The 14,975-nt window shown below is 44.1% G+C and overlaps 1 protein-coding gene and 1 long non-coding RNA gene across 2 annotated transcripts; one reads left to right on the top strand and one right to left on the bottom strand.

The window, feature by feature from the left end:
* Positions 1-4,711: 4,711 nt before the first annotated feature.
* Positions 4,712-13,603, top strand: LOC133374272 (uncharacterized). Its single transcript, XR_009759850.1, has 4 exons — positions 4,712-4,877; positions 5,085-5,225; positions 10,476-10,763; positions 13,102-13,603. It is a non-coding gene; the product is annotated as an uncharacterized LOC133374272 (long non-coding RNA).
* ORAI2 (ORAI calcium release-activated calcium modulator 2) lies at positions 8,321-14,729 on the bottom strand. The gene is made up of 2 exons (XM_061604950.1): positions 14,643-14,729; positions 8,321-10,973 (listed from the first exon to the last, which is right to left on the bottom strand). The coding sequence occupies exon 2, from the start codon at positions 10,965-10,967 to the stop codon at positions 10,428-10,430; it is 540 nt and encodes a 179-aa protein (XP_061460934.1). The 5' UTR covers positions 10,968-10,973; positions 14,643-14,729; the 3' UTR covers positions 8,321-10,427.
* Positions 14,730-14,975: the final 246 nt, after the last annotated feature.

Raw genomic sequence — 14,975 nt, 5'->3', positions numbered from 1 at the left:
ACCTAATAATGCCCTAACTTGTTTCTTAGTTAAGGGGATGGGCCACGATTGTATTGCCTCAACTTTGCTCCATAAGGGGGTTATTTTCCCACTCCCCACCTTATGTCCTAAATAGATCACTTCATTCAACCCAAACTGGCATTTCTTGGCTTTTATTGTTAGCCCTGCTTTCTTAAATGCCTCTAATACTGCCGTCAGGTGTTGGACATGCTCAGGCACCGACTTGCTGAAAATGGCCACATCATCTATATAGGCCACTGCGAAATCTGACATGCCTCGCAACACAGTATTAATTAGTCTCTGAAAAGAACTTGGTGAGTTCCTTAGTCCCATGGGTAAAGTCACAAACTCATATAACCCATCTGGTGTACTGAAGGCAGTTTTGGCTCTGGATTGCTCGTCTAATTCCATCTGCCAAAATCCTTTACACAGATCTATGGTAGAGATAATGGTTGCTGGATGGTAAGTAGTTGTCTTTAAATGTTTTAGACCACAACACTTCCACATACATGGCATCACTTCTCCCATGAATACACTGCCTCGATCCGTCAACACTTCATGAGGGAAACCCAGTCTCATAAAGATTTTTAATAAAGCCTCTGCCACTACAGGGGCTTCCACGGATCTTAGTGCTTCAGCGTCTGGGTATCTGGCGGCAAAATCCACCACCACCAATAGATATTTCTTGCCATGCCTTGTGGGTTTGGAAAAAGGGCCCACCAAATCTATTCCCACTCTATAAGGGTTGTCCTATTATAGGAAGGGGCTTCAATGGTGCTTTTGTCTTTACTCCACTTTTCCCCACCTTTTGGCATATGTCACAAGATAAACAATATTGTTTTACGTCTTTAGAAATATTTGGCCAATAATAGTGTGCAGCCAATCTTTTCTTGGTCTTCTTTATTCCATGATGCCCTGCACATGGGACATCATGGGCTACCTCTAGCAATCTGGCTCTGTATTTGCTAGGTACCATCAATTGTTTCACTGGTTCACATTCATTCTCTCTCTCAGCAGGCATCCACAGTCTATATAAAATCCCATTCTCACACACAATTTGATTCCTCAGATTGTCAGTAAAGGGAATCTTTTGTGTAAGGGCTTGGTCCTTCATTTGCCTCAAACTTGCATCCTTATCCAGCTCTTCCCTGAACTGCTCTGCCTCTTCACTAGAGACCATTCGATACAGTTTGTCTCTTTTAGCAGGCCTGCCAGGGGTTGCTATGGCGACCTTAGGCTCGATAACAGGTTCCACCCTGTTTTCTTCGGCCTCTGTTAAAATGGTTTCCCTTGCTTTGGCAAGTTGTTGTCTGGTCACCACATATATTGTTCCTTGTGCCCCCATAACATCTCTTCCCAGTATCACTGGTTCTTGTTGTTGGGCATTAATACCTACTTTACATATTTCCTCCTTTCCTCTCCACTTTAATTTTATCAGGGCCATGGGTATGCCTTCTGGTTCACCCCTCACTCCTTGGATTGTCACAGTTTCCTGAGGTAATATTTCCTCAGATTTTATCAAATCTGGCCTCAGTAACGTCTGAGCGGCACCAGTATCAAGCAATGCCCAATAATTTGCCCCTTGCACACTCACTTCTTCCCTCAGACTCGAATCAAAGTCTTTTACATTTGTCCAGTTTATCTGGCAGAACTGAACCTTCTTCGTTTCTAACTCCCTTGGTTCTGTTTTCACTGCCCTTCCCTGAGCAGGATTACCAATGGGGTTGGCAACCTCACATTGAAAATGTAGGTGCCCCGGTCTACCACATTTATAACATAATTTCTCCTCCATTTTAGGGTACACAGATCCACTCTGGGGTGTCCTGTGCCCTTCAGACTTTATTGGAGGACTTACTCGCGGTGGTACCACATCCTTTCTGCCACCATTATATGGTCTGGGTTTAAACTCTCTTGATGTTTTCCCCACCCAGCCAGTTATATTGGAGGCAAAGTGATCTGCCAACTCTGCAGCCTCTTGAACAGATGTAGGGGAACGGTCTTTGACAAGGAGCCTTATTTCTGGTGGTAACTGATGGTATAATTGAGCCAGTATCATGAGGCTTTTCACCTCTTCCACTGACTGAGCTTTGGCACTTCCCATCCACTTTCCAAATATGTCCATCAATTTTGCTCCCAGTTCAACAAAAGACCTCCCTGCTTGGATCTGACAGTTTCGAAATAACTTCCTAAAGTAGTCAGGTCCCAGTCTGAATCTTTTGTACACTGCCTCTTTAAACTCGGCATATGTGACGGGCCTGTCTGAGGGGAAATATTGGTATACCTCTGCCAATTCCCCTTTGATCAGATTTGATAAATATTGCATATATTTATCCTCCGGTAGCCCCCACATCTGAGCTGCCTTTTCGAAGGTGTTGAGGTAAATCTGTGGGTCTTGTCCAGGTTCAAACACAGCAAAATCTTTTGGTGTAACCTTTATTTTGGTTTCATTTCTGTCCTTTCTTGTTTCATCAAAATTAAACTTCTCTCTTTCAAATTTTAACTTTTCCACCTGTATCTCAGCATCCAATGCTCGTTGCTTCTCCCTCTCCTCAAACCCCATTCTCATCCTTTCAGTATCCATTCTCATTCTCTCAATTTCCAACTCCTGCTGTTTTTCCTTCTCTGCACCTTCCATCCTCAATCTCTCAGTTTCCAACATTAACTTCTCTCTCAAATACTCTATATAAGCGGGATTGCTTGAGTACCCTTCTGGGTTCTCTTCTCTGACAGGTTGTTTTTGTTGAACAGATGCAAATGCTATCAATGCTACTTGCAATTCATCTACCCCTTTACCCTCGTGAGGTAAACTGAATGTTATGCACTTCTCCACCAGCTCCTCTCTTTTCATCTTTATATATTCAGTCATGTTTTTAGGAGTTCACTTGCACTTTGCCACACACTCTTTGCCAGTCACTCTCACAAGTAATCTTTATTTGTTATTTCTTTTAGCCACACCACTTTTAGGGACTCTCTATTGTTCGTATCCCACCGCTACAGCCACCACATGTGACGTCCTTCCCTGGTTCTCCCTGTCAGGTTCCCACCTGCTTGTGGCTACTGCCTTTCACTAGGCACCACCAGGGATACCAGCAGTCCGGACCGTCCTTTATATGGTTTCTCACTCCGCTCTAGCACAGATCTCACTAGATCCCCCTGCTAGGCAGCAACACCAGTCACATCCTATAACCAATACTCCCAGAGACTTTGCCTGAGTCTCTCTCTAGCTGGTTACTTTTGTGACTGCGTGCTTATGTTGTTCCCAACCCCCTTGTATCTTTATAGATAACGCATACAACTCTGGGTTGCTCTGGATACTTGAATTGTTATTATTCCTCCCTTCACCGCTGCCACCATTAGATACTGTTTCTCTTCAGCCTTGGTAATTACCTTGCCCTCCCTTCTGGTCTGTGAAAACCCCAGCCAAGGATCAGGCCTTTGGTAAACCAAATAAATATTTATTAAATATCAGAAATAACAAGATTAGTTTTAGAATGTTTCACAAGTGTATGGTTTCATCTATTCCTGTTTTGTACTTGACTTATTATTAATCAGAACTCCAACTCCCTCTTTCTCCACACTCCCAACATCCACCCTCAAACACCTTTCTCCACACTCCCAACATCCACCCAGATTCAACTGTCCTTCTTCCATTTATACTCCCAGCCATTCAAACGCTCAGCCAATCATCCAGCATTCTACTGCTCATGTACTCCCCCCTCCTCTTTCACTCCACTTACCATATATATAAACAGCACTTACCATATTTACACTATAAGCAGGAACATGCTATTTTTTCGGCGCCAGGTGAAAACCTTTTTATACTCCCAGGCATTTTAAAGTGTATTTTTACAGTATTTTATTACTATGTTGTATTCTGGATGTTGTTTGGTTCTCGTATTGTTTGTGTGTTTTTGTTTTTTGAGTTATTATATCTATTGTATTTATATATTGTGCCTGCTTTTACCTTTTATGTACACCGCCCAGAGAGCCTTCGGGCTTAGGGCGGTATATAAATTAAATTAAATAAATAAATAAATAAACATCACAGTCACCTTTTCTTAGCTTTACCCACTGTTCTGCAATTTGAAACCCAGATTTACAGAATCTACCTCCAAATATTACCTGTTCTCCACACAAGAGTTTAAATAGTATTTCTAACCCCCTCTCCCCAGCAAATGCTGATAGAGAGATAAAATTTCTGGAAGCTTGGGGAGGGGGGCATTTTCTGCTCTTGCGTTTTTCAGGAGAAAAGCATAGGAAATATATGCAAAACGTCTTTTCAAACCTTAAACTTATTTTATTGCTTTAACAATATAGACTGCATAATGTACATATAAAACTGTTACTATGTCGCATTTTTATGAAATTTACAGAGCAATCCGCCACAGTGTGATATGACAAGGAACAAGGAAATGGAAAAATTAAAATGTCGTTATGCTTAGGTCAATCATGCTTTGCTATAGACCTTTGCCCCCGCAGTACAGGTTGTGGACACGTAATCATAAAGATGGGTGCAGAGTACAAAGAATGGTATCGTGTGCACCGAATTGAGAGCTGAGTGCAAAGACACGTACACACTGGCAAACAGCCAAAGGGCGGTGGCCCAATGTAAGTCTATGAAAGAGCTGGAAAAGTACTGCGATGGGAGGGGGAGTGAGCAGCAACGTATATAAGGCAATTGAGTGTAACCTACTTCAGACACTTAACCGTAGGGCATGAGCCGATGGTAGAGTCTCCTTTTGCAAAAGCTTGTGAGCAGAATAAAGGTGTTGGATCCTACCTGGTCTCCCGTTTCGTGTGTATTGGGCTTCCACCAGGTGCAACGAACCACTTGTGTAACAACAGTATTAAAAACTGGAAGCATGTTTGGATATCAGGTTAGTCACAGCACTGAATACCTTGAACTCTTCAATGATGCAATATCATTGCACATACATTCTACACTACAGCAAGGCAAGGCAATCGGTTTCCCAGTCTTTAGCAAAGTGTTGATGTTGCAGCTGTTGGAGGGCAGAGGTGAAAGGGTTCTATGCAAGAGAGGAGCCAGGTCAAAAGGACAGCAAATGAAGGATACATTTTTCCAGTATCTAGATCCCAAGGTACCAGAAAGAAGAATTCACAAGCAATCAAGCCATCAAGGGCAACCGCATGGAAAGAAGACTTAGACGTACCAGGACCAGCACAGAACCACCACAGAGGCCAATGGCACCCATTCCCACCCCAAGGTACCTGCAGAGGGTTTTTATTTCCAGAATTCAGGGCACAGGCCCTTGACACAAATGTGCATATCCTAATTTATATGCATAGAGGTCTCTGGGAAATTTAAGATGGTGGGTGTCCGGGGTCTCACACAAGCACTGTGTTTTGCTTGCAAAGAGGCTTTGCACACTGCAAAGTTTAAAAATAAAAAGAAGCAGGAAAGGGGTAGGAGATCCAAGCCGTGCCACACACACAAAAAACCCTGGGATTGGGTCACCCATGTAACGACGCCCGTTTCCAGACTAAGGATTCGTTCGAAAGTAGTAAGCCTGCCCTTCCGCCCCTCCCTCAGTTTTCTGCCACTCTTTTGCGGCTGTTTTCAAGTCTTGTTGAATGAGGCAGAATGATTTCTTCCTCCCAAGGTCAACTGTTTTCACTATTTCCAAGACGAGAGCATTGCAAGCACTGCAGCTCTGGTGTGTGCAACCTTTGCATGGCTCACTGCACTAACCAAGGGCAAAATAATTTTGCTCTTAGTTCTGGGTCACCCCGCTCCTTGTCCTCTCACTTAACACACTTTTTAAAAATTATTACTGTGAATTGACACCTACCGCCAAGTACAAATATATTGTTCTTTCTAACTCATGGTCTGAAGGCATGCGAGGCTAGCACTCTTAGCTAAAGCTAAGCAGGGTCAGGTCTGGTCGGTGCCTGGATGGGAGACCACCTGGGAACCATATGGAAGCCACCTTGGGTTTCTATGATAAAAAGAAAGGTGGGGTATAAATGTAATGGAATAAATAAATAAATCGTTCGGTCTGCCCCCTGGCAATTGCTGACTTGTTTTTTCAGTTTCTCTGTGAATGGCCCCCTGCCAGCGCCACTCCCAACTGTGCAGCCATTGCCTCCAGTCCTGTTGGCTACAGATGGGCGCAAGCAAAAAGAAGTCTACAAAGCTGCCTGAAACAGAGGTGACCCGTTGCTTTGCCCTGTCCAGTACTTTCAACCCAGACCAGCAATGGGTCGTCCTGCAAAGCATGCCTGCTACCATTGGGTTATAGCCCTTCTCCAAGTGACCGTGGAGGAACTCAAATATGAAGGGCCACAGGCCAGTGGTAGAACATCTGCTTTGTGTGCCGAAGGTCCTGGGTTCAAACCCTGGCATCCCCAGGTAGGGCTGGGAGAGCCTCCCTGCCTGAACCCCTGGAGAAGCCGCTTCCAGTCCGTGTAAACAGTACTGAGCTAAATGAACAGAGGGTCTGACTCGATATAAGCCAGCTTCCTATGTTCATATGGAAGAAGCAATGGGAGTGTGTCCATTCAGGCCTTTCTGGGGTCCATTTTTTGGAGTCCATCCTTTAAGGATATTGACAAAATGGAAGATGTCCGGGAGGGGTGACGAAGACAGCGAGGAGGAGGGATGTGCCTAGGTACTTAAAAGCAAGGCCGGCCCAATACATTTTGCTGCCAGAGGTGATCAGACTGGCAGCTGAATCTTATTTTAACATTCACAGTGGAACAGCATCCTCCAACGCACCTGAGGCAGTACGCTAGTTAACAGGTCCATGTAGCACCTGCAACGTTATCCTCCAAGAGAAGGAAACAGCAGGCCTTGCTTTGCCTAATGATAGAGCAGGCCCTGCTTAAAAAAACTCAGGGCAGAGGCCCATGACACAACTTCACAAATTGGCATATGCCCATTTTTCTTTTGTATAGATAGATACAAAATTAGTTCTCAGAGCAAATTAAGAGAGTGAATGGGTGGCTGGGGCCTCACTGTCACTGAACTTTGGAGCATGGATAGAAGCTCTAAGCAAAGTTAAAAAAAAGTTTTAAAAAAGAGGGGAGATCAAAAAATCTGAGAGTTGGGTTCGCTCTTCCACCTTTTAACAACGCTCCTTTACGAGGCTTGAAGGCTACATCCTATGAGAAGAAGTTGAAGGCGTGTGGGCACGTTGAGCCTGAACAAGAAACAGTTCAGAAGTGAGATGATCTCCATCATCAAATATCTGAAGACATGTCAATATGGATAGACAAAATGTATTTTCTGCGGTTCCAGAAGGAGGCCCCAAACCCAGTTGTTGTTGTGCCCAGGGTGGGTTACATAATAAAACAAGTACATCTACTATCACACAGTAAAATTGCTCAGTATAATACGATATTAACAAGCATAAAAGGAAATCAAAAATCATTTTATCAACTCACTTTATATGCTCCTTTTCCATATGAAACAAGTGGCTTCATCGTATCAGACTCCATCCCCATCGAAAGCCTGGTGGAAGAGGCAAGTCTTTAGCTTGCACTGAAAGCTAAGAAATGTCAGCCTCAGCCACATGCACGGGGGGGGGGAGGCATTCCACAACACTGAAAAGGTAGTATCTTAGCAATGGGCTTCACACAGAGCTGGAATAACAAGTGTCTCCCTGGCAGATCTTAAAGCCCGCTTAGGACAATACAGGGAGAGGTGTTCCTTCCCATAATGAGACCCTCTGGTTTGAATGGCAACACTAAACCAATGAATTAGGCTCGGTAGTATATAGGCAGCATGATCTGAATGGCTCAAAAATGACAAGAAAAAGGATTTTAACTATCTATTAGCAAGTACTTCCCAACAATAGGTGCAGTTTGAGAGTGGAACGGACTGCCTTGGAAAGCGGCGGACTCTCCTTCATGAGATGCCTTAAGCAGAGGCTGCATGGCCACTTATCAGGGATGTCTAGCAACACATTTCCTGCATTTGAAAGCGCAGGACTAGATTATGTTTTAGGGCCCTTCCAACTCTAGGATTCCCCCACTGCGTTACAGTTTTATTTTTAGGTATTTATTTAAGAAATTTATATACAACCATAATATTTATCCCAGGGTGGTCAAAAACGCCAATTAAAAGAGTTAATATATGCCAATTGCACCCGTTCAGCTCCTGAAAACATCGTTCCCAAGGAAGCTGTAACTCCAGAATTTGCACGCTACCATTTAAGTACTACACACTTGCAAACTGGAGCTTTCAGAAGATCCCACAGATCAAATATATACCAGATTTCTTGTGATTTGTACCAAGTAAAGGAATGAGCTCAGACACCCCACAACCACACACAACCTTCAAGCTGATTGTCCAAATGCCTTAAAAGAAGCAACAGGGTTTATTTTTGGCATCACAAAAGTTGTTTAGAAGTATTTAATAACTGGCAGTTTAGGCAGGTTTCACAACTTAGTGCATGTTGAGAGAGGAGTTGGGAGACCTAAAGCAAATACAATATATTTATTAATTATCGTAGCCAAGCGCGGAAAAGGAAAAATGAGGTATAGCCATTCCCAATATGCAAATTATTAATTTAAACATTTTGGCAACTGCGTCTGTACGGCAAAAAAAAGGTTGAAGTGCTGCATTTTCTTCTAGAATATGTCTATTCTTTATACAGAAAAAGCACTTAATCTGTTTGTAACCATAAACTCTGTGATCGCAATACGGAAACTCCGAGGACACATGTGCATCTGTGAAGCAGGACAGTTAGCAGGGTGGGGGCAGATATTATGCATGCTTGCTTAAAAGTTCGTCCCAGCTCAACAGGGCTGCTTGATTCATAATAAAGTAAGGAATCCTAGGATTGCAGCCTTAGAGCTTAACTTCTCCAGGCTGAATTTAGCCATCATTCCCAATTTGTTCATCAAGTTGCGCGAGAAAGAACCTTTGATATACCGATGGATCCTCACTGTTCTGATTTGAGTTAGCCAAGACACATTGAATAGATGGGCTACGGAGGCTGCCCCATTGGGGTTAGTGGGGCAGTGCCTCACCAGCCTCAGTCTGCCTTCACCTGCCAGCCCACGCCTGCCAGCTTTCTTGCTTCTAACTAGTCCAAGGGGTGGCCCTGGCTGTCAGCTTCCTCCTCAATCTCAATATTGTGCTCGTAGAACTCAGAAGGATGGGCTCTGCCTGTCAGTGGCTCTGCCTCCACTCACTGTGGGTCTCCCTGCCTGCCTTCTGCCCCATCACTCCCAACGGTCACCAGCCACCACAGCCTGTGGGCCTCCTGTACCAAGGTTGGTTTGTCTCAAAGCCGTGAGCTCTGCAGGGATCAGAATGCTTCTAGAAAAGACAGATCCAGACCCTCCCCATATCCTGCCCATGCGATGCAATTATTCTTCCTGTTTTAATGCCACGGAAGTGGCTTTGTGCACACACAGATAAATTTTTGTTTAAAAACCCACTGAAGCAGCAGCTGATGGCGGCTATTTGGGTTTAGTGGTGCTGGTTCACTGGCTCGGCGTCAGCTTGCAAACCTTGTGCAATGTAACAAATGGTGCCAGCAGGCTGTCCAAGTGGACTGTCTGCCCATTGGGGTTGCGCTACGCTAGAGGTTTTTAGACTGGATGCACAGGCATGCATGTGCGCACATGGCAAGCTTTGGTGATGCATCCATATCTGCATTTCTACTTGTGTAAAAAACTACACGTTGCTCTTTCTAGCTTCCATTCTTTCCTACCTAGTTTTGTGTTTGAAAGTAAACCGTCTCCAGCCCTTCCAAGGAGTCAAAGGAGCACTCATTATTCACTGGATCTTCTTGGCCAACAAGGGCTCTTTTCCTTTCTTGAGGGGAACTCTCTCCACCCTATAGAAGCAGCATGAAATGAACAAAATGGGACAATCGGCTTGAACTGCATTCTGCCCTCCCCACCCGACCCTCCATTACTATTCCAGAAATACCCTCTTCCCCCATGTAGAGTCACTGTGGACATTTCACAGATTTCCACAGAGTATGTTAACGTATCATGATTTACAAACTCATCTCTGGAAGCAATGCTTGTAAATCAATTGCCAACAAGAGCACTGGCTAACATCAGACCCTTTCCCTCATTCCATACCCCCCCCCACCTGCTTCACTAAAACTGATGCAATTGGGGGGGGGAAATAAATTGTTATCTCCCTGCTTAATCTGTCTTCTCTCCACCCCCGGCCTATAAATGTGGCCATCAAAAGGACACGTCAGTCTCCAAACAACTGCACAGATGCAGGCAAAAGTGTTGAGTGCTCAACAGGGTAACACTGTCCATTACCAGAAAAAGTCAGCTGTCCATACCTCGACAAAAAGCCATCTAACAGGCAGCATTTCGCGAGTGGGAACATTAGGCATTTGGGGATATTTCTTTTCAGTTACCATTCACTCCAGTTATGAAAATCCTCAGACGAATCTCCAATAGGGAACATAAAAAGTATAATCCATTGAGGATCACACAACCTGCAACCCCCTGTCATGCCCATCTAACTGCACTTTCAGTTTGTGAAGCTCTTCAATCTCCCGGTTGTGGCGCTCTGTTTTGTGGCGGACAAGAGACCGGTAGAAATGGATGGTGAAGACGACAAAGATGATCCCCACAGGGACCATGATCATGGTGGAGATGAAGGCCGCCAGCCAGCCTGTGTGCTGGCTGGTCTTCTGGACGACGGCCGTGCCGTTCCTCAAGACGGAGTCCACCGGCAGGAATTTGATCCAGCACAGAAGAACCACCTCGGCGAGGAAGAGGAGGATGCCCAGGACGGTGGAGAAGCCCCACGCCAGCTCTATGTAAGGGTGCATGCGCTCATGGGGAGACTCGCTGATGGAGTTCAGGTTGTGGATGTTACTCACTGCTTCCACGTTGGGTAGGATGCAGGTGCTGATGAGGAGGGCGAAGAGGTGGACGGCAACTAATATGGTGGTGCAGGCACTGAAGGCAATGAGCAGCATCTGGGGGTATTGGTACTGCATCTCAAGCTGGACTTCGACCATCGCCACCTGCAAAGCAGCACCAGTTGCTCTCACATCAGCACACTCACATCAATGGGCATTTGCTAGCCTCCCCAAAACCCCACTTCTAACCCCGGAGAACAACCTAGAGCAGCCTTTCCCAACCTTTGGGTCCCCAGATGCTGTTGGACTACAACTCCCATCAGCCCCAGCCAGCACAGGCAATGGTCAGAAATGATGGGAATTGTAGTCTCACAACATCTGGGGACCCAAAGGTTAAGAAAGGCTGACCTAGAGTTTTAAAAATATGGCCTTGGTTCTGAAAACTCTCTGAAGTGGGATCTGGCATTTGCAGTCTAGATGGGTGATCAGCATCAACAGAAAACTGTGAAGTTGAAATCTACCTTAACGTAAAATCAGTGCTCCAAAAAAAGTTAAGGTACAAGCATAAAAGCAATATTATAAAATGATACCAAATTTATATATATATATATAATATATATATTATATATATATATAAAATATATAAAATGTAAAATCCTTATAGGTGTTCTCATGTAATAATACAGAAAAGGCCAAAGAAATATTTGTAAACACCTCAGTGCCCATACATAGTAAGGAATAAAATATATAATATCGTCAAAAACATGTCAATATAAACATGTGGCTTTGTTACACATTTTGCATTTCATGGGCAATGAGTTATGTATATTGGCCATTGTTTAAAACGTTGCCTTTTATGTTTATATTGACATGGTTTTGACCATATTATATATTTTATTCCTTACTATGTATGGGCACTGAGTTGTTTACAAATATTTCTTTGGCCTTTTCTGTATTATTACATGAGAACACCTATAAGGATTTTACATTGTTTGTATATATTAATGTCATTTTATAATATTGCTTTTATGCTTGTATCTTAACTTTTTTTGGGTGATCAGCATTATCCACATAATGCATGAGCTAACACGGAATCCACCACCATGGGATGTGGGGATGGCCACAGGCTTAGATGGGTTTAAACTAGGTGTGGGGAACCTTTGTCCCTCCAGTTGTTGCTGGACTACTGCTCCCATCAGGCCAGGCAAGCATGGACAACAGCCTGGGATGATGGGACTTGGAGTCCCACAACATCCGGAAGGCCACAGATTCTTCACACCTGGTTTAAAAAGAGAGAATTAGATCAATTTCCTAGGACAATGGTGGGCTCTCCAACAATGGAGGCCTTCAAGAGGCAGCTAGACAGCCAATTGCTGGGTATGCTTTAATTTGGATTCCTGTATTGAGCAGGAAGTTGGGACTCAATGGCCTTATAGGCCCCTTCCAACTCTACGATTCTATGATTCTATGAAATTAATAGAGTGTAAGTCTAGAAGCAATTACTATTTAGAATCTCTATATCCAGAGGAAGAATTATTTATTTATTACTGTTTAATGTAAGTAGGACCTTATTACAAATGTTGCCATTTGGAGTGCTCCTGTTCAGTGTTCCAGTCAGCCATGCCCTTCTCCAGGTTACTCCATTCCAATCCCCCATTCCAGGTTTGTTTTCTTCCTCCACAAAAGACATTCAACATTTTTTTCAATTAAGGGGCAAAGTTGGTAGCAACCACAGATTTTGACTGGCTACTGAGGCCAGATAAAATTTGAGCCCCCATCGTGTGCTTTCAGTTCAAACAGTGTTACAACGAGGCCCGAGGGACTAGGTTGTGCTTTGTGAAAATTGAGCATGCACTCTAGAATAGTCCTGCATGTTGCGGAGGTTCCTAAGATGAAAGAGGGGTGTCTTAAGAGGCATTATCGATGATCAAAAGATCCCCTGAAGGTGGGAAATCTGAAAACCACTCCACAATCATGTCGGGCCTATGAAAACATTTGGGTCAGCCTTCAATGGGAAAGAGGGGAATTGTCACATTTTCTAAGTAGGTTAATTCAATATACAAATTACCTGCAGGCCGTAATACACTTTCACAGTGCCTCTCCAAATGAAAATACAGGGACTTTTTTTTTTTTAATCCCTCCCCCCAGAAAACAAGAAACTGCTCTTTTCAGGCTTAAGGGCCATTTTCACTGGGCGGGGTGCGTTAAGGTTTTTGTTTTGGTTAATCTTTGTACAGTTTTAATCTTTGTCCTGTTTTGTAAGTCACTTAAGGTTACTTCCTGTTTTAAACAGCAACTAATATGTGTGATAAATCATCATCATCATCCGTTGGTCTATCTAGCTCAGTATCGCCTCCACAGACTGGCAGCAACTCTTCAGGGCTTCAGGCAGAAGCTTCTCCCACCCCTACCTGGAGATGCTTGGGATTGAACGAGAGACCTACTGTGTGCAAGGCAGATGCTCTGCCACTGAGCTATCACATCAGCACATCTCAAATAACTCTCTCATCCATTTCCTATCTGGTGCAGGCTCAGAATTACGGCAGAGATTTGCTCCTAGTCCAAACAAGGAGGCAAATCTATGTTCCATGGCTGCTTCCAGAAAGGCTAGGTGGCTTTTTAAAGCTCCAGAGGGAAGACTTCACATTCTCTATTCCACAAAGATAAATCTGTATGCTTTAGGTGCATGATACAGAAATCCTGAGAACACCAGTTTTAAGAAAGCAAGATTCTAGCCCTGTAAAGAAAAAGCTTGAAAACTCGCTGGCATTGTCTGCTGGCAGCCACAATAAAGTTCAGCCTAAATGTTATTGCTGTTGTTTTGTAAAATGTCTTAGAGTTGATAAAACAGGGCATCTACCATTTTTTTTAATATAAATGCTGAAGCTGCTATCATTTAGCCTTGAAGTGCTTTCAAAGGTCTCTACAAAACACAACCTTGACAGCTTCCAAAAGGGCTTAGAGCCTCGTTGCATGTTGCACTCATCATTAAAGAAGTACCCCCATGTAAGGCAGGGCCTAACTGTTGAGAATCCTGACAATGTCAGGAGGAGAAAGCCAGACCACATTGTAGGCAAAGACGCTGATAGGAAGTGGAAGCCTCTGGCCCCCTTATTATCATGTAATCAGTATTATCATGGCTTCCTCCAAAGAATTCTGGGAACTCTAGTTTGTGAAGGGTGCGGAGGGTTGTTAGGGGACCCCTATTGCCTTCACAGAGCTACAGTTCCTAGCATGATTTGACAGTCAATCTCTCTTCCACAGGGAGCTCTGCTAACTGCAGAGCTTGGAAAAGTTACTTTTTTGAACTACAACTCCCATCAGCCCAATCCAGTGGCCATGCTGGCTGGGGCTGATGGGAGTTGTAGTTCAAAAAAAGTAACTTTTCCACTGTAGCTCTGTGCGGAGACTAAGGGTCTCATAACAACTCTCGGGATCCTTAAGAAATTACAGTTCCCAGGAGCCTTTGGGGGAAGCCAGGACTGTGTGAAGTGCTGTAAATGTATAGCGCAGAGGGGGCTAACCAGAGATAGTGTATGGATGGCAAGAGGGAAGGAGGGCTCCTGCTTCCCAGCGTTTCTGCCTACAGCCCGGGCTCCTCGCTTTTATCTGTCCGTCTCTGGGGAAGCTTCCAAATTCTCAACAGGCAGGGGCTCGTTTACATGGGGCCTCCTTTTCATGTGACATGTCTCGAGTGCCGCCTGGCTCCTACCATGCAAGAGAGACAGGAGGATGCTGAAAAGGCTGGATGGATACATTTAAAGGATAAGCACAGGTGAGAAAAGAGGAAACAGACATTATACGAAAAGGTGACACTATGGCTTTTATTACTACCTTTTATTATTTATCTAGCTCCATCAATGTGCCGTGGTGCCTCAGAGGACAGGATTCTGCCCTGGAGGAACTTGCAATCTAAAATGTGGCACCTGGGGGGGGGGGGGATGGTGGAGAGGAGGAAGTAAAGACACTGATAAACAGGAATATGAGTTATTGCATGTTCTGTTGTTTTAGTTAAATTCTGTGCTAGTTTTATCTTCCTTTGTTGGGTGCTTTTTATGAAGGAAAAATGGAATGTAAGCCTTTTTATACACACTTCCCTGGAGGTAAGCCTTGCTGAACATAGTGGGACAAAGCCTGAGTAATAAACATGCATAGGATTGCATGGTG

This window comes from Rhineura floridana, chromosome 21 (genome assembly GCF_030035675.1).
Source record: "Rhineura floridana isolate rRhiFlo1 chromosome 21, rRhiFlo1.hap2, whole genome shotgun sequence".
In the NCBI taxonomy this organism is placed as follows: Eukaryota; Metazoa; Chordata; class Lepidosauria; order Squamata; family Rhineuridae; genus Rhineura; species Rhineura floridana.
The sequence above is the reverse complement of the archived record's forward strand: the minus strand, read 5'-3'. Positions and strand labels throughout refer to the sequence as shown.